A 21694-nucleotide genomic window follows, 5' to 3' on the forward strand; every position below is an offset into this window, starting at 1 on the left:
AAAAATTACATGTAATTATTTAAAAAATTAGAGTTTAATTGTTATATACCGTGAGTGTAAAAGTTTTACATTTTCAATTGTATTACTTAAGAAATTAAAATAAAAATCAAACACTACCAATTTATCAACGGTTATTATTAACTGACAGTATAAGTACTGTCAGTGCATTTCAATTAAATTCAAAAAATTATAATAAATTAAAACAAAATTGGTATTCTTGGTAAATTTGAGACAAGGAATACATGGCATTATATTCCAATGAATTCTATTTCACATTTTATTTATGAATTCAAATAATAAAATATAAATTTATTCCTTTCCGAAGTTTGTTTTATGAATTGTAATAATGAAATATAAAATGATTTGATTCCATTCCTTTTCAAGAATAGATAGATACATGTTAGTGAGTTTTACACAACAAAACCATGATACAATTCTCCAAACCCTAAATTGTTCCCAAAATCCCAATCAACCAACCCTATATTTCCTCCGAAAATTGCGATTCTCCAAACCCTGCCATTGTTCCAATCAACCAAATCCGATTCTCAAGAGAAGAAATGCGTTGATTCTCAAGTAAGAAGAAGGATTTATTTCATTTTCATTTTCTTGTTTCATGGTATAATCATGTTTGTATTATCAATTTCCACTCTGTAATGTGTAGTTTACCATTATTGCTTTTGTCAATTGTTTTTCTGTGTTGGTTCTTACTTTCATAGCTGAACTGATGATAGTCAATTGTAGTGAAATCTGCTAAGTTCGGGGCGGAGTTTGATATTTAGAATTTGTTTGCTTATAGCTCATTGCAAACATTTTTCCTTTTCAGAATTTTCAGTTCTGTTAAGGATATTACTTGTGTTGTGGGTTTCTAGAACAAGTTGAAAAAAATGGAACCAGATCGAAAACACACTTTAAGTTTTAAGTTTGAGCAGCCTGATTTGAAGAGTTTAATAGACCTTGGCAATCAAATGACACAAAGTTATCGAGACGTTTTTGTTAGTAGGTATGGGAACATCCTTGACCTCTTGACTGTAGATGTGAAGACGAGTGCCCTCGTTGCATTAGCCTAGTACTACGACCCTCCTCTTAGATGCTTCACTTTTAAAGATTTTCAATTAGCTCCAACGTTGGAAGAGTTCGCACTAATCATGGGTTATTCCTTAGAGAAAGGAAATCCATTCCGAGGAATTGGACAAGTCCCTGCACCCAAAACAATTGCTAAAGTACTCAATATTGACATAAGCAAGATAGAGAAAAAAGGGGCGCTTCAAGTTCAAGGATTTTCAAGAAAATACCTAGAAAAAAAGGCTCAAGATCTGGTCGGTGAAAACCAATGGGATGCTTTCATAGATGTGTTGGCTCTCATTATCTATGGTATAGTGTTATTCCCAAACATGGAAAATTTTGTGGATATGGCTGCTATTAGTGTTTTTCTGGGCTATAAGCAACACAACGCGAATCCAGTTCCCGCAGTTCTTGCTGATGTATACTACACTCATCATGTGCGAGTACAAAAGAAACGTGGAATGATTGTATGTTGTCTCCCCGTGTTGTATACGTGGCTTATATCTCACGTGGGTAGTTGTTTTGTCGAAGCCAAAACTAGATCCGCATGGGCTCAAATCCTAGATGACCTTAATGAAGATTCAGTTTTATGGTATCCACAAGAACAAAGGGTGGAAGAAGTAATTTACAGGTGCGGGCAGTTTCCTAATGTGCCTCTTATTGGAACCAAAGGATGCATTAATTACAACCCGAGTTTAGCTTTGAGGCAGCTTGGCTATCCAATAGTAGATAAACCTGCAGATCTATTATTGAAGGATTTTGTTTTGCATGACATGGGTAAAGAAGACGCAGAGATGTTACGGAGTATAAATCGAGCATGGAAAAAGATCCACAGAAAAGGGCAAGAGCTTAGACGCACAAGTTATGGTGTAAAGGGTACTTATTCTCAATGGGTCAAGGACAGGGTTAAAGAGATCAAGTTACCCTGGGTTAGAAGGCCTGAAGTAGTTGAAGAAACACCAGTTCAATCTGTTAACATTAATGAGGAAGTATCACCTCTAAAGGCGGAGGAAGAAATTAAGAATTTGCAAGAAGAGTTAAAAAGGGTCCGTGAAGCATATGAGGCAGCACAGAGTGAAAATGAGATTTCCCTTGAAAGAGCAAATAAGAGAGCAAAAGTGGAGGAAGAATGTCAGATCAAAATCCAGCACAATCTACAAGCTTCTAATGAACAATTGAAAAATTTGTTAAAGGTTTCAAAGATAGCTGAAATGAATATGCAAAGAGAGCTTGAAGATTTGAAAGAACAACTCAAGAAGGTGACAGCTGAGTACGAAAGTCAAGTCAAATATGAGAGGCAGCAAAATGAAGAAATGCAAGGAATACTTACAGAGTACCAAGATGCTCTAAGAAAAGCAGTGGAAGATTTAAGTGAGCATAAAAAATTTATTGAAGATTTATTGAATATCAAGAGAGAATTTCCAACACCTTGAAGAATGCAAGTAAGTAGTGTTTTTAATAAGTTATGCGGATGTGCCAGTGTGTTTTTTTCTATTGTTTTAGAACACGAGCTTACGTAATTTTGTATTAGCAAAATTATTAGGGGCTAAGTTTGGATAATCACATTTTGTTTAGACTAGAAGGGATTATGAGTGATTGAATAGGACCTTATTTAGTGTTAGAACAGAATAGGAGCATAATTAAGTTTTTTCGAGATAAAATGAAAGCTGGTCATTCATACAGCAAATACACTGATTGATCTCTTAGGCCTCCTATAAAGATGGGACCATATTATATCATATGAAGGTTCAGCCACCTCTTTTGTTTATAAATCTATAAGACAATTTGAGTTGATTCTCCAACTAACTATTCCTGTAAATTGGGAAGCGTACACTTTGCTCTTTCTTTCTTGAATTTTTTTTGTGACAATTGCTTTAGAGATTTTGTTCTGTTTAATGCTTTATGTTTGTTGACTATTATTAGAGCACTTGGAAATAGTTATGAAATTAATTAAATTTCTGCTTGTTTAGGACACAGTCGAATGGTTCAATTAGTCTTGGTAGTTAAGGAGTTTATAGGAGAGTGATTAATTATGTTTTAGTGGTTAGGATTGTCAGTGAGTGGTTGAAAGATAGCTTTGAGGAGTGGTTTCATTTTAGCGCGGCTATTCTTCTAAATGGTTTCTGTGCTTGGTGATATCTAGTTCCATCATCAATTTTTGACATGCTTTGTGATATATAGTTCCATCCTAGGTTGTTAATCGCAGATAGCGGCGCGTAGCGCCGGACCTCCCAAATGCTATAGCGGCATAGCATGATGACTGCTATTGTGAGCTTTTAAAAATCAAGGTAAATACCTAATATGAAAGCATAAATGTTAAAATAGGTTCTAACAACATACATAAATACTAAAAATAGGTTCTACCAACATACATAATGACTTGAAACCAAAAGTTGCAACATACATAAACCAAACATAATGACTCAAATTAGGAATGTACTCAAAAAGACTAAATCAGATTCTAAACGTAAACAAAATGACTAAATCACATTCGTCTCATCTTCACTTCTAAGTTCCACCGCAATTATATCATGTTGCTCATCACTTGATTCAATTTCAAACACTTCTTCTTCCACTTCCAACTCCTCATCTCCGTTAGACACTAATGTAGCAAGGTATTAAACTTAAACTTGCAGAAGATGATGATGCCATGGTTCCTAATTAGATGTGAATGGATGGGAAAAAGATGAATAGATGAGGAGGAAAGTGGAAATAGGGTTGAGAAAGATTGATGTTTGTTGTGAAGAGAAGAGAAAACGTTGAACTTGCTGTGAAGAGAAGGAGAAGGAGAAGGAGAACTTGCCGTGAAGAGAAAAAGTGGAAGCGTGATGTGAAAACAGGGGAGAAGGAGAATGGCTGCTGATTTGAGCGAAGAGAGAGAATGCTAATGAACTAATGCCTCACTTTTAGCTTTTATATTAGTGAAATAAAAGGAAAAGGATACAAATTTGCATTTAAAAAAAAATTTAAAATTATAGTATTGACCTCATCTTCACAATAGCGGTCTGTAAAGAGCTACGGAACCGCTATTGCGCAGCTATTCGACCGCCACGCCTCCACAAATTGCGACCGCTATGCCTCCACAAATTGCGACTGCTATTTCCGCTATTTCAAATAGCGGTTAGCAGCGCAAAAGCGTCGCGGGGAGGTCCTCTACCGCTACGCTACACCACTATAGCGCACTATTGACAACCTAGGTTCCACCATCAATTTTTGACATGCCAGTGTAACGTAATATGAAAAAGGAAGCGATTTTGTTATGGTGAAGATGGGGGGAAGTCATCTATTTCTGTATAATTGTGTTCTATTTTAAAGAATCTGTAAATGTAGCTAAGTTCTTGATTGGGGTAGAACATGATATACATCAGTAATATTGTCATATGATAAAGAGTACTACTATATATGTGTCGGTATGTCAGTTTTTATTTTATCTGATCTAATCTAACTATTGTATACGAAACATTATGTAGCCAAGCTTTTGGTGAATGATAAATTCACTCTGCAGACATCTATCATCTGGTGCAGCGGGTGGAGGATCGGAAGTGTCAAAATGGAAACTACTTTGGTTTGATGTAGCAGACATATGGGGATTTTATTTTGTGGTTTATGTAACTTTGACACTATTTTGTGGTTTATGTATATTCCTAACATTTTCTCTTAATTCAAAAAATTGTTTCTTCATCAATGTTACTCCCAATTTAACTCTTAATTTCTCAATAATGTAAAACTGTGAGCCACTTGAGCTTCAGTTGGACAATGAATCACTTGTAATTTGTCTCTAGTCATTTGATCGGATAGAAAGGAATATAGCTACGGGTACAAGTATCGGTTTCTTGCACTAGTTATAGCCAAAATTAGTCTATCAGTTTCAAATCTAGCTACAGGTTCAAAAATTCAGTTAGTCCAAACTTTGCTTTTGTAATAAGCTTTTTCCTACTAGACTAGGCATGTGCTTTGCAATGGTTCCTTCAAGATTTTTCTTTACCTTTAACACCCATTTGACAACTATTTGCTTCTTCTTGGGAGGTAGCTTGACAAGTTCGCGTATCAGTATGAACTGCATCACCAGAGAATGGTTAAGAATCATTGAGCCTGACTGGAAATTGTTTATTCCTTTACGGCCTTTAGATTGGTAAGGTTGAAGTTCAACATTTACATCTTTTGATTTCTTCCTGACATCTTCAACTACTGATGGAAATAAGTTACAGAAGTTGTTTGTTCAAGTTCTACAATCCCATTTACCTCCTTATCTCTACTAACTTCAATCTTCATTACAATCCCGTTAGTCTTGCTCTAGTCACACGGTAACCAACTAGAGTCATACGCTCGCTTTTGTCTTGCAGCTTTCGTCTCTTTTCATCGAGAAAATGTTTGTAGCTCAACGAACCAAAGTTTTTTAGATGATTAATCAAAGGTTTCTTGCCACTCCAACACTCCTCAGGTACCTTGTGCTTCAATCTTTTGGTAGGTCACATGTTAAGTAGATACAAGATGACCGTTATTTTCGATCTTATCCTTATTAGAAGACCAGCTTCCGTTGTGATTCTTGCCATTCCATTTCTTCCCATAGTTCTTTCCATCGTTATCATTCTTTGCAAATATTTCTTGGAATACTTGATATGGATACCTATATCACAACTATGATGTAGTCAAATTTCGATACGAGTGATCTCGTGATCTTTTCCATCACCATCTCATGTGACAATTTCTCACTGCAGCTCTTCATCAAATTGACAAGGGATTTGGCTCAAGAAAGATAGGAGGCAGCTTTATTAAATTAGAAAGGCAATGAATATGTAATTCTTATGTACAAATGGTTTGCTTCATTATGTTAAATGTCACATATGCAAAGCAGACAGAAATATCCAAATATGGAAGCTCCTACAAATGAAAGAATGTTACAAAACTAGCTGTGCAAAATTTGAAGCCAAGTGAGGGAAAGGCAATGGTTAACTTTATTCAAACTTGTCTAGCGTTACGCTTGGGCTTTGAAGGAAATAGTATAAGGGTTTGAAAGATACTAAATATCAGGGTAATTAGTTTAACATCCTAAATATGCATAATAATGGATTAACCAATCATGAACTTGGTTTAAACAAGTCTACGTTGAAATGAAACCAATAAAAAAAAACTAAAGGAAAGCAACTTTATCATCATGATTTACAACATCTTCCTAGAGGTAGCATTACAAACTAAACAACTCAAAATGGCGTGTGAAAACTTGAGCTTCATTTGCATAAAGGAACCCGAAGAAGAAGGAAAACTTGTTTGATCTAAGGGGTCATGGGGGAAAACCAAACTGTCATGGTACACAGTTTCTTCCATCTAATGTATGTTTTCCTCCAAAACAAATCTTCGATAGCTTTGATCCAAAGCGTTCGATAAAAAATATGTAGTGACCGACTTTAAACATAATCAACTATCTATCTATTAAAAGAACATTTAATAAAACTATTAATAATATTCTTTATTTTAAATTTTTAACATTTGTAAAAAGATAAAATATTAAAATTATAATCTTTCAATTAATTCACCTTATTTCAACTAAATGTTACCAAGTGTCAAATTCCTATTTGATATTTTTTAAGTTTAACTTTTTTGTCTTTTTCACGCACCATCTCGTTCTTATTTCTCTTTTCATTTTATTATTTTATCTTTTTTATCTAATTATTTATCTTCTCCTAATTATTTTTAATATATTAAAATATTTAATTATAGTATATGATTATCATATAAAATATTTATTTGTGTATGAATATATATAATGTTGATATTTAATTTTATTTTTATGATAAATTTAATAAATTTTATTCGAGGCTAATGGCAATTGCTCAAACAAATTTGAGTCACACTCAAAAAAAGAATGTTGCAGAAATGTAGCTTAGAGCAGGATATTGTGAATAGAAGGATACAAGGACATAAATTAAATAGGATAATTTAATTTGCTTGATCCAAGTAATTTAAAATCTTAACATAAATATGTTTTTTTTATCACAATGGTATTAAGTATGATTCAATAGATTTGATGCAATTTCGATCTATGTTTTCTTCTTGAACCACAAGGGAAAAAATTCGATTGATGGATGGTAAAGGGTCCATGAGCAAAACCTAAGTTTTTAAAACTGAGAATGGGGATGTGTTGATGTGCATAAGGTATATCCTTATGCACGGTGCATAAATACTCAAATATTGTTTATATTACTCAAAGTATTATATTTATTACTCAATAATATACAGATTACACAAAATAGTATAAATATTACTCAGAACAATGAATATATTATTCAAAATAGTTAAAATTTGATATTACTCAGAATGGTGCAAATATTACTCAGAATAGTGTACACATTACTCATAATTAATAATTACTCATAATTAATAGATGTGTCCAAATAATGCATATATTATTCATGGATTATGATATTATTACTCGTTTATAACTAAAATGTTACTCGGAACAATTTAAATATTACTCGTACGAGACTTATGCACCGTGCATAAGGATATACCTTATGCATATCAACCTGACCCCTGAGAATGTATCATTCAATTCTATAAGAAATTGAATAGCCTGATCTTCTAATCTGTATTCTTGAGCATTTTGAATGGCATCACAATGATATCTATGATAGCATGTACACGTCGGTAAGGGACTATGAGAATTAAGTTCTTCCCATAATCCTTTCAGCTCAAGAAAATATTTTAATACAAATTTTGAGTTTCGTTTCAAATTGTTAATGGAACATCTAAGTGTAGTTATTCTAACATGATCAACATTGGAAACATTTTCACGTAAATAATCATCTCAAACATCCATCACATTTTCATAAAAAACAATAGTGGAAACAATTTGATCACTAACCGAGTTTATGATCAAATAATGAATAAGATAGTTGCATCTTTTCCATTGAATGAAATTGAGATCATCTGCAGGAGGAATCTGAATCTAGCCATCGACGAACTTCAGATTTTTCTTGGCGCCAAGAGCACGCTTCAATGACTTGTGCTAAGCAAGATAGTTTGAACCATCAAGTTTTTGAGTAACATTAACTGAATTGGGTTCTTGACTCGAATGATCATAGTATATTGAATCAAGATCAACTTGGTATGATGGTGCAACGCACAGAGGTATGTTTGGATCGATGAAGAAATGGAATAATCCGAAACAAAGATGAATAAAAAAATGGATGCAAAACATGATCAATAAAGAAGAAGATTGAATGAGATGATGATGGTGTTCATTGAATCTACTTATACAATATTGAAATGTTCAAAATGAACATGTAAATTGAAGTTTCTCATAAGTCTTGAACTTATATACTTGATGAGTTACTTCTATGATAAATTACTATGTATCACTCGTACAATGATAAATTACTATGATAAATTTCCTTAGTACTCAAGTAACTAACTTTCAACCATAATAACTAACTTTTAATATATTAGAGTAAGTTAGTTGTTGATAACCAACTGGTTTTTTTCTTATCTTTATTTACATAATTTAGTAGGACGAATAACTTATTGGAATATAGTTTTTGAACAGCACATACAATTTTTAACCATTTACTTAAGAATTTTTCGTATCACAAGTCAATTTTCTAGGGACATTAACAAGATATTATTTCAATTCATAAGGACATAATCCGAACATAATAATAAATGAAAATGTAGTTGTAAAAGTAGAAGCGTAGAAAAAACATTTTTTCGTACACTCTATGATACTTTATTAATCTGAGTTCATCGTATCTCAGTCCAGCTAGTAAGATGAAAATCTCATGTGCATTCCATTTGGTGCTTGAACTCTGGGAAATTTCTCTAGTTTAGTTTCTCCCACTTCTTCCCACCTACAATCAACATTAAACACACATTAATAAAATATTAAAATCATTAAAAAAATTTATGGTTTAGATTTTATATTAAAAATGAATCACCTGTATCTAGTTAGAATGTAGTGCAAAAAAGTTGAAATTTCAGTGATTCCCAACTCTTTTGCTGGACAGAGTCTAGTGCCACCTCCAAATAGCAAGAAGTAATTGTGTGACTCCAAATTCTTCTCCTGCATATTGAATTTTAATGATATCAATATACTTTATCCAATGATATATATAAAAAAATTGTATGCATTAGAAAAAAAATGGTCCTTTTACTAACCATCCATCTCCATGGATTGAATGTTAATGGATCAGGATATAGAGAATTGTCATAATTTATCTCCCTTGTAAACACATATATTCTCCATCCTTTAGGAATTAAATAGCCTAAAAAATGAAAACATAGATTAGTAACAAATTTTTTTTTTTGGTTAGAAACCAATATCTCTGCGCACATGTGCAGAACTTAATCTCTCGAGTTGAGAAGAACTACAATAAACAATGTCTAACACTGAACTTAGAATTTTTAATTAAATTAAAAAAAATCTTTTATTATTTCTTCCCAATACTATTAATAATAATATTCTATATTAATTAAGACTCATAATAATAATAATAATAATAATAATAATAATAATAATAATAGTAATAATAATAATAATAATAATAATAATAGTAATAATAATAATAATAATAATAATAATAATAATAATAATAATAATAATAATAATAATAATAATAATAATAATAATAATAATAATAATAATAATAATAATAATAATAAAAATCAAGCATACCATTTAGTTCCACATCATGAGTGGTTTTCCTTAGAACTCCATTAACTACCGTGGCCAATCTAGATGTCTCCATAATCACCTGAAAATTTTAAATAGAAAATTGGAAAAAAAATTATTAATAGCAATTATTTAAAATAATTAAGCTTAATTAATTAATTAAAATTCATACAATCTTACCGCACGTGTAAACTTCATTGATTTGAGTTCATCAAAATTAATTGGTTCATTTGGCTTTTTCTTCTCTCTTATGGCCAAATGCTCTTTCTGCAACATAATCCATATAAAGTTATAAAAAAAATTCTAACCAATATTTTAAATATATTATTACTAACCCTAATTTTAACTGAAAATGATTATATTATAATTAAGCAAATAATTGAATTTTGTACTCACTCTAATTTCTTCAAGAGCTTTGGGATTGTCATGGAGAAACTTGAGAACCATCATAGATGTGGTTGAAACAGTTTCATAACCAGAATACATAAGTGTAAGTTCTAGGTCAAGGATTTCATCCTCATTTAGTTTGTACTTATTTTCATCTGTTTTCATTAAACAACTAAGCATGTCTTTGTAACTTTCATTCGATGCTTTTCTTTCCTCTAGTATTTTTCTCAACATGCTAAGTAAATCCTTCCTTGCCTGCAAGACATTGTAAAATTTGAAGTATTAAAAAAAAAGCATAAAATATTCATATTGAATGCATGTTTGATGTCTTACACATCTGACACTAATACAGTCTACTACAATAGTTACATTCAATTTCTTTCACTTTTCATATTAATAGCAGCATTAAATTTATATTTAATGTTTGTAATGTTGGCATATCAATTAGCACTAAAATGTGAAAAAGATCAATGATTAAACCTGAACTCCATTGCGGTAATTTGTTCCAGGAAGATTAATAGGTAGTGAAAGTGTTCCTAAAACAAGCTTAAAAAAATGTGTCTTGAAATAATCAGCCCTTTTTGATTTTGGGTCTATACTTGCAATTTGATCCATAATTGAAAGAAATATCACCTGTTCAAATGTTCAAGAATTTTCATCAATTAGTCATAAAACCCTAACAACTTAAAAAAAAAAATCCGAACCAAACATAAAATCGACAAAACATCAAATTATGATTCAAATACATTAAATCATTTTAACCATAACAAAAACACAATTAAACATTTAAACAACTGAATGGTAAATAGTATCAGCTCTTGATTAATAAGATCGGTTTTAATTCAACTTTTGACCCCTAAGTACACAAGTTATTCCTGTAATATATATTTTTTATTTACTCCTCAGATTCAGAGTTTAATTTCCACGCTTAGAGGGAATTCAAAAAAAATAAATTACAGGGATAATCCAAAAAATATATATTGCAGGAGTAAAGCGAAAATCACCTACACTACAGGGGATAAAGTTATATTAACCCTAAACTTTAATATAATGGTGCAAACCTCTTTAGTATGGACTTGAAGGTTGATGATTTTGCCATCCCAATCACTTAATTGAGAACTCATAAACCTATCAATTCTTGGCAAAACAATATCTCTCAACATTTGTGGGCTAACAAGTGATAAAAGTGCACCTCTCAAGAACTTATGAGCAGGGCCATGAACAGCAGCAATATTAGAATTTCCTAAGATATCCAACATAGATTGAGGATATCCAGCAACAAGACCTTTTGATTCATTCATCAATATGTATCTATTAAGCTCAGCATCCATACAAATAACCGTAGGACAACCAAATATGTGTGATTTGAAAAAACTTCCATACCTGCCATTCACATAAAGTTTAAAAATAAATTTAATAATGATTATTATTGAAGTAAATGTACATGCATTGAAAGTGCTTACCTGGTACCAAGTTTGAGTCATTTAAGAAACATTAATAAGAAATATGTCTTACATGGTTTAGAATGGGGACAGCTGACCCCACTATAAATATACTAACATCCCCACTCCCTACATGCAACGCATATATTAAAATAGATAAATTTTTAGAAGTATTTGTTGGAAATTTTATACCTAAATTTTTTAACTAACCAATATAAATTATTATTCTAATTGATATTTAGGATTTATGGTTTTGGAGAGATAATATATAACCTTTTTAATTATAATAATACATTCCTCTTAGTAATTTTTCCAAAAAAATATTTTTATCAAATGATTATTCAATAGATTAGCATGATATTGAGCAGTCACTTATAATGAAATTCTTTTTTTACTGTATATTAGTTAATGAAACATTTTTTTAGAAATTGTGTTACTGAATATATTTTTTATTTTATCATCTTTAAAATTGGTTTAGAAAATTAATTAATTTACCAAATAAATTATTTATTTATTTTATTTCTAAAAAAATTTTGAAAAAGGTAATTTACCAAATACATTTTTTGAAACAGTTTAAAAAAAATACATAAATTACCAAAAAAACTTATTTATATATTTTTGAAAACATATCATATACACTGCGTAAAATAATTTTATAGTGTCTACCAATTATCGATATACATTCAGTCAAATCACATTTTAATTTTAACATTATTTTGATCATATCGTAAATTATTGATTTTTTATTAGATGATAATGTAAAATTACTTTATACAGTCAATTCACATCAATTAAATTTTATATTTTTTTAAAAACACTCTTTAAAAACAACTTTATAAAATATATTACAAAAAATATATATAAAAAAAAAACTAATTCAATCAAATCGATAATGTGTATATAATGTTTATTTATTTTTAAACATAATTTTTAGTTGTGATTTGGAGTGTCCCTTCTATGAATTTTGGATATAATTCTCAAATATTAATGTGCCTTCAACTTGTGGATTTATATATAGTGATATACTTAATTTAGGCTCTAAATTTTTTTGGACAAAGTAATCTGTAATTTTTTCTTTGATGTTATTATCTTATTATTTATGTACACTATCTATCTCTAATTATAAAATTCTTTTTACTTTTTGTTTGTTCCTTGATATAAATATTTTTTAATATTCATAATTTTTTAAAGTTTTTTTAAAAATAGTAGAAAATAAAATTTCAATAAATATTTATAGTAAAATAATTTGATCCCACTAATTGAACGTCTAGATACATGAATGTCATTTTTTTTTCTATTATCATTTTTATCAAAACTGAAAAAATTTAATCTCATAAAAGTTTTTTCTTTTTTGATTTTATACCTAATAATCACAATTTTTATCTCCAAACAAATAAAATTTAAGAAATACCTCTATTTTAAGTCCTATCTACCATACAACCCAACAACATAATTACATTAAGAGTGACAATGAAACAGTGAATTCAACTAAGCTCAAATTTCAGATGACTTTAAAAATCATAATATCATATTAATTTTGTAAAAATTTTAAAAAATATATAATTTTTTCTAAAATTTTAGCAAAATAATTTGCATGATTAAATAAATGACACGTTTTAGAAAACCACGTCAAGAAATCACGTCCACGTGAAAACTTTGTTATATAGCCTGTTTGGATTAGCGGTGGCTTCTATATGAAATCACGGTGGATTTCCACGTTTTCGCAGAAGCTGCCTTTTATAGCTTCTCAAAAATCACGGTAGGGTCATGTTGAAACGCGCGTTTGTATGTTGAAAAGCTAAACCAAACACACTAATAGATTATATTTTCAAGATAAAAATGTCTTAGGGATTTAGAAATAGGTTGCAATCGCTGTTCCAAACACATGCAGTGTGATTTTGTAACAAGACAAACAATTTCTAATGTACAAAAGCATAACCTAATAAAAAGTATCAAAATGATTACTTATTTTTTTTCAACTTATGCAAGTGAACAATGGAAGATTTAATAGAACATATAAAATATAAATATAAGATAAACTCATGAAGATTTTACCTTGCTGCTTGTTTTTTCATGAAATCTGGACCTTGTCCAAGAAACTTACTTGTCTCTCCAAAAACTGGCCATCCCATTGTGCCTGGTGGCAAACCTTTCTTCATATACCTTATTTCATTCCATCTCAAGAGACCATAGCAAAAATAGAGAACCAAGAATACACCACCAATTCCCATGAAAAAGACCATTGTTGTTGCTCTCACTCACTTACAAACACTGAAAGAAAAAAGGTACAGTTTTTTGTGTTTCAATCATTTAAAAGTGTACATATATATATATATATATATATATATATATATATATATATATATATATATATATATATATATATATATATATATATATATATATATATATATATATATGGCCATTGGAACTTCCTCGGACCAAAAAAATATCTCCCTTTAAATAGAAAAACATAAATTGAGTCAAGGATTTCTAGAAAAAAAATAAACAATTGATTGGAAAAAATGATAATTGATTGAGACTAATGGTCAGAGTTTAGTCTTTGACTCTTGTATATATAAATTTTATTCAATAAAATAAATCACTCTTGAGTGTGCAGTGAATCTGCCATGAAACTTTTTATCTATAACATGGTAAAAAAACAAATTGAGAAAAGGGTGTTGGCTTTTAAAGAAAATGTTTGAAAGAAAAGAAAAGAAAAAAAAGGGTAAAGCAATATTATTATAAATGGAATTATGATTACTATTTTGATATATATTTATTTAGAATAAAATTTGAATTTTTTTATTAAAAAGTTATATTATTAATCAGAGTAGGAATTGATATTTTTTTATTACAATGAGGGTCAGAGGTTCGAAAACGAACTAAACAGACATCAATCTAAAAAAGGAAACACCACGAGTATTCTCGTCTAACAGATTAAGAAGACAATCAGGCGTTGAATTGTAAAACACAATATCAGGACCACTATTACAACCAATACTCACAAGCGCAACAACACACTTATTCACTTCTTTAAAGGAATAAGGCACACGAATTTCCTCATGCTTCTCCATGAGCTTCTTTATTTGGAAAATAATCACCAAGCTCTCTCTAGTTCTTGAGCAACCTTTGTCAATAACCTGAACCACCATGAGAGAATCCATGTTAACTTCTACCTTTCAATATCCAAGAGATAGAGTGAGTTTGAGACCCTCAAACAAATCCCAAATTTCAGCCGTACAGACATTACACTGACCTAAAAATTCGAGAAATCACCTAATCACCTACCACTCTCATCTCTTATCACTCCCCCGCAACCAGTACCAAATTGTTTTACAAGCCCCATCCGAGTTCAACTTCACCCAGTAACCAGTTACTGCTTGGAGGACACAAAGTAAAAGTCTTGATAACTTTAGTCTTATCCATGCCAATTAGAATTGATCTCGTGACTTCTTCATACTCCTTAACTTTATCAAAAACGAATTCCCCTGGATCATAAGAACGGTCCGCCTCTTCCCCATGCTCCTCTCTATTCATCCACGACCAAATATAATAATAGCAACCCGTAGCCCAAATCAAATGCCAAGACAACATGGAACAATTGGAATTGGTAATGTTCCCCATAAACCACTCATCCAGCTCTAGCTCAAAGAAAAATATATATGTTAAGCCAGTTGACGTCAAGCGACTCGAGACTTACATGGTCCTAGGGTAGTCTCAGATCACATGCAACATTGATTCATTAACGTGCCCACACAAACTACAAGCAGCACTACCTAATCCTCTTTTGCTTTTGTTGTAGTCTGTCATAAGCTTATCATGCCTTAACAACCACGTGAACATACAGATTCTTTTTGGAACCTTCAAGGACCAATTATGCTCCCAGTCTGCATTCTCCACCTGCTCGTCAATGTCCAAAAGCTCATTATACATATCCTTGTCGTCTCCATTATCAGGATTAGGCAAGAGAATGGTGTAATACGGTGGGAGAACTGACTTTTTGTTTTGTTATTTCGCAAAACAATGTTGCGGTAAGCAAGAGTCGCCACCGACTTTTATTTTATCCAATTAGGAAAGGCAAAAAGAACAGGAAAGACCTTTTTAAAGATTGAGTTCGGGAGGTAGGTTATACAAAGGTAAGGTGTAAGCATCCTTTGTATCCATGGTTATCCATGGGCTCTTAATTGCTTAGCTCACTTATTTGTTTTGAAATGTTTGAAAGTGTAGTGTGTGTTTAGAAAAACAGGTGTCAATGGTAGGTAAAAACTTAGTAATAATTCTTGTGTCAGTCCTCAAGAATATTTACGAAGCGTTTTGAAATTTTTTATTAAACTTGTGGTGTGAAAATCATTTTTATTTGAGCAAGCAATTAAAAGCAGTCTACCTTAATTGTTTGGTCTTTCTTGTTCTTTTCCTTTCATTGAGGGAAAGAGGCTTGATCAGCGCATTTTGATGCACATTCCTCTATGGTTGTACTTATACATTTCCATGGTTTGTTTGTCTTATTTTTGTATTTTATAATATTTTTATATTTTAATTTATTTTTATTGTTATTTGATTTTCGTATTTAATTTTCAGCTTTAACAGTCTGCACGGAAACGATCATAACTGGAGTTCCAGAAGTCCGATTGAGGCGTTCCAATAATCGACGGAAAGCTAAGAGAAAGAGCTACAATTCTTATGTTGTAGTCGAAGTCAGAATCGGAATGTAGAAGGGCCAGAAAATTCGTTGAAGTTGCAGCACTAGTTTTAGTTAAGTTTCGGGTCAATTAGTTTTGGGCCTAGGTCGTATGTTTGACCCAGTTGGATTGTAAAACGGGTTGTACTCTTTCTCCTTAGGGTAGCAGCCGCGGTACTGTAGGATGATCATCACTATTCACGAAATAATTTTGAGTTTTTGTACGATTTTGCAATGGAGAACTAATCCAAGGGGCAATCTACCGAATTCGAATTCCACAAAACTTTGAGGTTATTATTACTTTCAATTTAATTTAGTTCCTTTCCAATTTGTTCTATGATTTCGTTTGCTTAATTCGTTCTTATAGAATGTATTGGATTTAATTCGATTGATGTGTGTTCCTTACTTTAATCGCGTTTAAACTTAGCTTCTTCGTTTCTTCGCGCTATCGATAACCGTTTGCTTAATTCGGTGAACCGTTTGCTTAATTCGGTGATTAGGATCATAAGTCGTGTAATACTGTCGACGCTTGTTTCCTCAGTATTACAATCGAATAGGAATTGGTACCGCTTAGGAGAATTGAAATTGAAATAACCAATGATAAGTTGGAAGTAGAACCGGTAGATTAACCTGTTAAAATCACTTATTTCATAACAGCTTATTCCAGAATCACTTATTTTAAGAACTTTTTATAATTTGACCATCAAACCAAACCCCCCCAATTTGATTTCAGTTAGTAATAACAAGAATCCTTGAGACGATATTCGAGTCAATTGTCGCTGTACTACGGTTTTGAAAAACAACTCGTTTTTGATCCGCGCGCGACAGCGGATCAAGGCTATCCATACCAATTGTTGGGTAGGTATTTCTTTTATTGGATTTAAAGGGTCATCGAAGAGTCGTCATATGGTCATTGAAGGCAACTCGTAGGGATATCTTAGCAATTGAAGAGACTATCATCATTTAATTGAGGGATGAGATCATTTAAATCGTAGGCAACATCGAAGGGACCATGATCTTTAAATTGGAGGGACTATGATGATTTTTGAATAGAAGGCAACATTGCTAAAGGTGTCCCCATGTTCGAGGGACATGACCATATAATCGAAGGCAACAAGAGAGGGTTACCCTAAAGGTGAGTGTGTGAATAGTATAAAAGGAGTGTGTTGTGTTCAGATATTTAGTCTTGAAGTTAGTGAGCTAACGATTGAGTTACTTTATATTGCCATACACATCCTAATTAGCATACATCTAAGCGGTTAAATGGTGCAGAAAGTAAAAGCGGAAAGTAAAACCCTAAACTATTACATGGCTTTGGGGAGAGGAGTACAATAAACCGGGGAGTGCAGAAAGTAAAAGTCCTTGTTAAAGATATTATAACCCTTAGCAATTACATAATTATAGAAGGTGCAGAAAAATAAAAGTGCGGAAATTAAATACCTAATTACCATTACAACCCTTGTGCTGAGTGACTTGAGTTTATACAGAGGGAGAAAATAGGGTTTTATGTTTGGAAGAAATCAAAGGTTTTGATTGAAAAGAAATTTGATTTGATTTTGTGTCCAAACTTTCTATCTTAAGTCCAAATCTATTTTATGCATTTTTTCATGTATTCTTGGCCCTTAGATAATGATTTGAATTGATGAAATATTTGGTGAGTGAATCATAAAATCTTATTTCATTTAATTATGATTTTATTTGATTTATTTTTGAATTTAAATGAATAAAACCAAATATAAATGAAATAAAATCATGAAATAGATAATATTTGACCAATAAGCCTCCTTTAAGCTCAAAATCACGTGGGAAGTCCAAGTCTTAAGGCCAAATACTCACAAATATGAAATTAGCAAATTAGGGTTTCAAACCTTTATAAAAATAGCCCAACTTGCACCAAACATAACTCACTTAATTTTTATCATATGAAAATGATCTTGTACTTTCTGGAAAGCTCAAGATGTCCTTTACAACCCCATTTGGAACATTTTTTGTATTTGGAGATTTTATCTTGGTCATATTGGCTTTGACAAAAGATAGCTTTTTGTTGACTTCTAGAAGGACCTGTAATATTTTGGCTCCTATCTTTTAAATGAAGCATATCTTTAACTTGGGCCTAACAATAAAGTTATATAGTATGGAAATTCCTTGAGAATAGGCTTTGGTTGGGAAAAAACTGATGAAGCATGTGAAAGTAATGGCCAGTCAAAGTTCAACTGACTTTCACTTTAAAAACCAATTTAAAAATCTTGAGTTTTGTTGATCTTTGAGATTTTCTTGATGCATCATGATCAACCCTTGATCAAATGATGAATGTGACCTCATAAACTTGATATTGACCAAAAACCTTGACTTTTGACTGTATGTTGACTGCAATTGACTTTTAGGTTAAACTAGTCGACTGTTGATCATTTGTGCACTTGACTGAGCAATCTTGTATTGAAAGACTTGAAACTTGGCATGAAGGTACCTTGAGGCCTATGAGATGCTATGAAGTCCACTTGAAGCCCTAGAAGTCCAATTTCCTTGAGGAGAACCAAAACCCTAGTTAGAGGCTTGTTGCTTTAGGAGAAAAGCAAGTGTGCTCAATTCATGTGTAGTCTTGAGCCACCAATGAGCTTGTGAACTTGAGGAGATCTTGAAACATGTAAGGCAAATTTTAGGGTATGACAAATGGATTTAATTCAATTTAAATGCAATGCAACTAATAGCCGACTCAACATGCATGTGGTACCAAATTATGAACTCACAGGTTCATCATGATCCCCATCATAGGATCGATTATCTCTTGGAACCGAAGTACACCAAATAGCTACCATCACCATAGGAAACACTTCACTAATTTCCCACCATAGGAATTAGCTACTCGCACCCAAAGCATCACCATAGGATCAAGGATACAACATAATTAGAACCGAAGTTTCGACAACATGAATGCATGCACTCTCAACAAGCAACATTAACAACAACAACACACATTAGTTAAGTGCGTCGGCAACAACATAATCATCGTTAAATAACATGCATATATTGGAACATATACCATACATAATTTTAATTAATAGTACTACACCAACATCACAACCATATCATCAACATATTAATAACATCATCATGCCATCATTAACAGAGCAACATCATCTTCACATAATAGTAGCACGACAATGCATCACGTCAATCAACTGAACATACTAACAATCAAATTCACAAACAAGTTAGACGTGAAAATAATATATAAACCTTATTTATCATTCTTAAGCTATAGATATGCGCGTTAGCTTCCTAACGCTTCAAATGGGGCGTCAATTGGACATATGGATCAAAAGTTATAGTCAAAACATTGGATGGTTCAAAACACTGAAGTAATAAATTTGCATCCTGAAGCAATCGATTGCTTGCTGCTATTTTACAAAAAAATTCAAAAAGTAACAGGGAGCAATCGATTTTCATCCAACAATAATCTATTTGCACTGTGTATATTTCCAAAAATTCCAGTTTTCTATTGTTACGGGGTTTTCACTCAAATCTTTACTTTAACCCCTAAACCAATACCAAATTGATTATAAATCATCTCTGCAATTTGTCTAACAATAACAACACATACATTATGGCAATTAAGATTAGTCTACTAATTTTTTCATGATTCAATCACTTAGGTTCATGCCATAATACATCCAACACTCTATCATTGTTCATGGATATTCTTCATCTCAAGAACACTGGAACAAGATTTCATCAGACACAATTTAATTCATGTTATAGCATATGAAAACAGAATGATCATCACAATTGGATTAACAATTCACCATGATTTAAAAAAGAATAAACCTTAATCTACACTTTAATTTATACTCCTATCATCGAACCCAATTCCCACCCTTACCTTAGAATTATTCTAGAAATTGATCTCTTCAAGCTCTAACGGATGGATGCTCTCTTGGTTACTATATGCCCTAACCTTTTTTCTTCCAAATTTCACGTATAGTGCAGAATGACCTCACTTTTCTCAATTTTCCCCTTATACTTATCCCTCAACTATGGTTTGCCTAATTTATCCTCAAATTAACCTCTTCTAATTATCATCATGCCCTTAAAATCTCTACACATTCTATTAATTTTATTTCTCTCATTATTTTATTAATAAACCATATAAACTAATATTTAAAAATTCTAAATAATTTCTATTTATTCTCTACACCTCACCATGTGATCACACACCCCTACTCTCTAACTTATCTAATTAACTATAATGAGTAATTTAATAAAAACCTCAAAATATAATTAAATCAAGTAAAATAATTTCTAGAAAATGGGATGTTACACTTATCACCACGACTGTTAACAAAAATCGTGATATTAAGCGAAGAACTATTCACAACGGTTTCTAGTATTAACCGTGATGATAATTATTTTTTAAATATATTTATAATAGTATAATGACAATCCTTTTTGTAACTAAAAGAAGAAAAATTGTTGGTTCTGGGAATAAGTAAACTTTAATACACCACAATGGTTGTGTTATAAGACCCTAATTAAATGTATTTTAATAAGTTATATCCACGGCTAACATAAAGGCCATTGTAATATTGTGTTACGAAAGTTCTATTTTGTAGCAGCAGTCCTTGATCTATGTTAGAAGCGAAATTGTACATATAATTGTTCATAACTTTTGTGGTATTTTACAACTCTTATCCTAGTTTTTACTTGATTGTTCATTATGCTCATGTAAATAAATAAAATCGAGTTTTGATTGTAAATATTATGTTTCTTGACTTTTATTTGCATTTTATAGGTACTTATGATTTTGGTAAGATTGGAATGCAAATTGTGGAAGCAAAGAGCTCGGAAGAAGCTTGGAATCAAAATCAAAAATCAAAAATTCAGCAAGCTCGCTTAGCCAGCTCCCAGCGCACTTCCATGGCCTAAATCCAGTTGCGAACCAAATTTTGTAGCTCGCTTAACCTCGCTAAGCGAGGTCAACTTGACTTCATTTATTTTGGCTAGCTCGCTTAGTGAGCCAAGCTGGCTAAGCGAGATCACTTTTTGGGCACTTGTGAAAAGAGGCACTTGAGATATTTTGTGGTGTTAATCTTATCTTTGGACCATCATCTTTCATAATACACATTCTAGGGCAAGAGAAAGGGGGAGAGAAAAACAAGTTCAAGAAAAATATTCAAGATTTCCAAGCATCTTTCTTCATCATCTTTTGATGATAGTGAATCTTTTGTTGTTACTTGTTGTTGAAGCTTCCATGGCTATGGAGAGATAAACTCCTTTTGTGTCAAGATTAGAGGTAGTTAACTTGTATAATATGTATTTCTTTTGATCTTTTGTGTATGAACTTGGTTGATGATTAATATATGGTGAATATCTTGTTATTCATGTTCTATTTGTTGTTTTGAATCACTATTGAGAGATATGTTTCAAATCTTGATCTAAAGATACTCATCTATCAATAAG

General features: G+C 31.6%; 2 protein-coding genes across 4 annotated transcripts; one reads left to right on the top strand and one right to left on the bottom strand.

The window, feature by feature from the left end:
- The first annotated feature begins 338 nt into the window (after window positions 1–338).
- On the top strand, window positions 339–4747 carry LOC131594367 (uncharacterized). 3 transcript variants are annotated; one of them, XM_058866477.1, is made up of 3 exons: window positions 339–573; window positions 824–2504; window positions 4568–4747. In XM_058866477.1, the coding sequence occupies exon 2, from the start codon at window positions 1146–1148 to the stop codon at window positions 2493–2495; it is 1350 nt and encodes a 449-aa protein (XP_058722460.1). In that variant the 5' UTR covers window positions 339–573; window positions 824–1145; the 3' UTR covers window positions 2496–2504; window positions 4568–4747. The 3 variants fall into 3 exon arrangements, with proteins under 3 accessions (XP_058722460.1, XP_058722459.1, XP_058722458.1); XM_058866476.1 differs by having other exon boundaries at window positions 340–573; window positions 742–2504; window positions 4533–4747; XM_058866475.1 differs by having other exon boundaries at window positions 340–573; window positions 4533–4747.
- Window positions 4748–8652: 3905 nt separating this feature from the next.
- Window positions 8653–13799, bottom strand: LOC131598744 (cytochrome P450 85A-like). The gene is made up of 9 exons (XM_058871318.1): window positions 13612–13799; window positions 11176–11497; window positions 10595–10747; window positions 10124–10369; window positions 9908–9994; window positions 9731–9809; window positions 9214–9320; window positions 8994–9118; window positions 8653–8906 (listed from the first exon to the last, which is right to left on the bottom strand). The coding sequence occupies exons 1-9, from the start codon at window positions 13797–13799 to the stop codon at window positions 8819–8821; spliced, it is 1395 nt and encodes a 464-aa protein (XP_058727301.1). The 3' UTR covers window positions 8653–8818.
- Between the last annotated feature and the right edge of the window lie 7895 nt (window positions 13800–21694).

This window comes from Vicia villosa, linkage group LG4 (genome assembly GCF_029867415.1).
Source record: "Vicia villosa cultivar HV-30 ecotype Madison, WI linkage group LG4, Vvil1.0, whole genome shotgun sequence".
Classification (NCBI taxonomy): Eukaryota; Viridiplantae; Streptophyta; class Magnoliopsida; order Fabales; family Fabaceae; genus Vicia; species Vicia villosa.

Coding starts and splice junctions, on each gene's coding strand:
- LOC131594367 (XM_058866477.1), top strand. CDS start 1,146: ATGGGTTATTCCTTAGAGAAAGGAAATCCATTCCGAGGAATTGGACAA.
- LOC131598744 (XM_058871318.1), bottom strand. CDS start 13,799: ATGGTCTTTTTCATGGGAATTGGTGGTGTATTCTTGGTTCTCTATTTT. Junction 9,995..10,123: donor AAGCTCTTGAAGAAATTAGA/GTGAGTACAAAA, acceptor ATTATGTTGCAG/AAAGAGCATTTGGCCATAAG. Junction 8,907..8,993: donor TACATTCTAACTAGATACAG/GTGATTCATTTT, acceptor TGTTGATTGTAG/GTGGGAAGAAGTGGGAGAAA.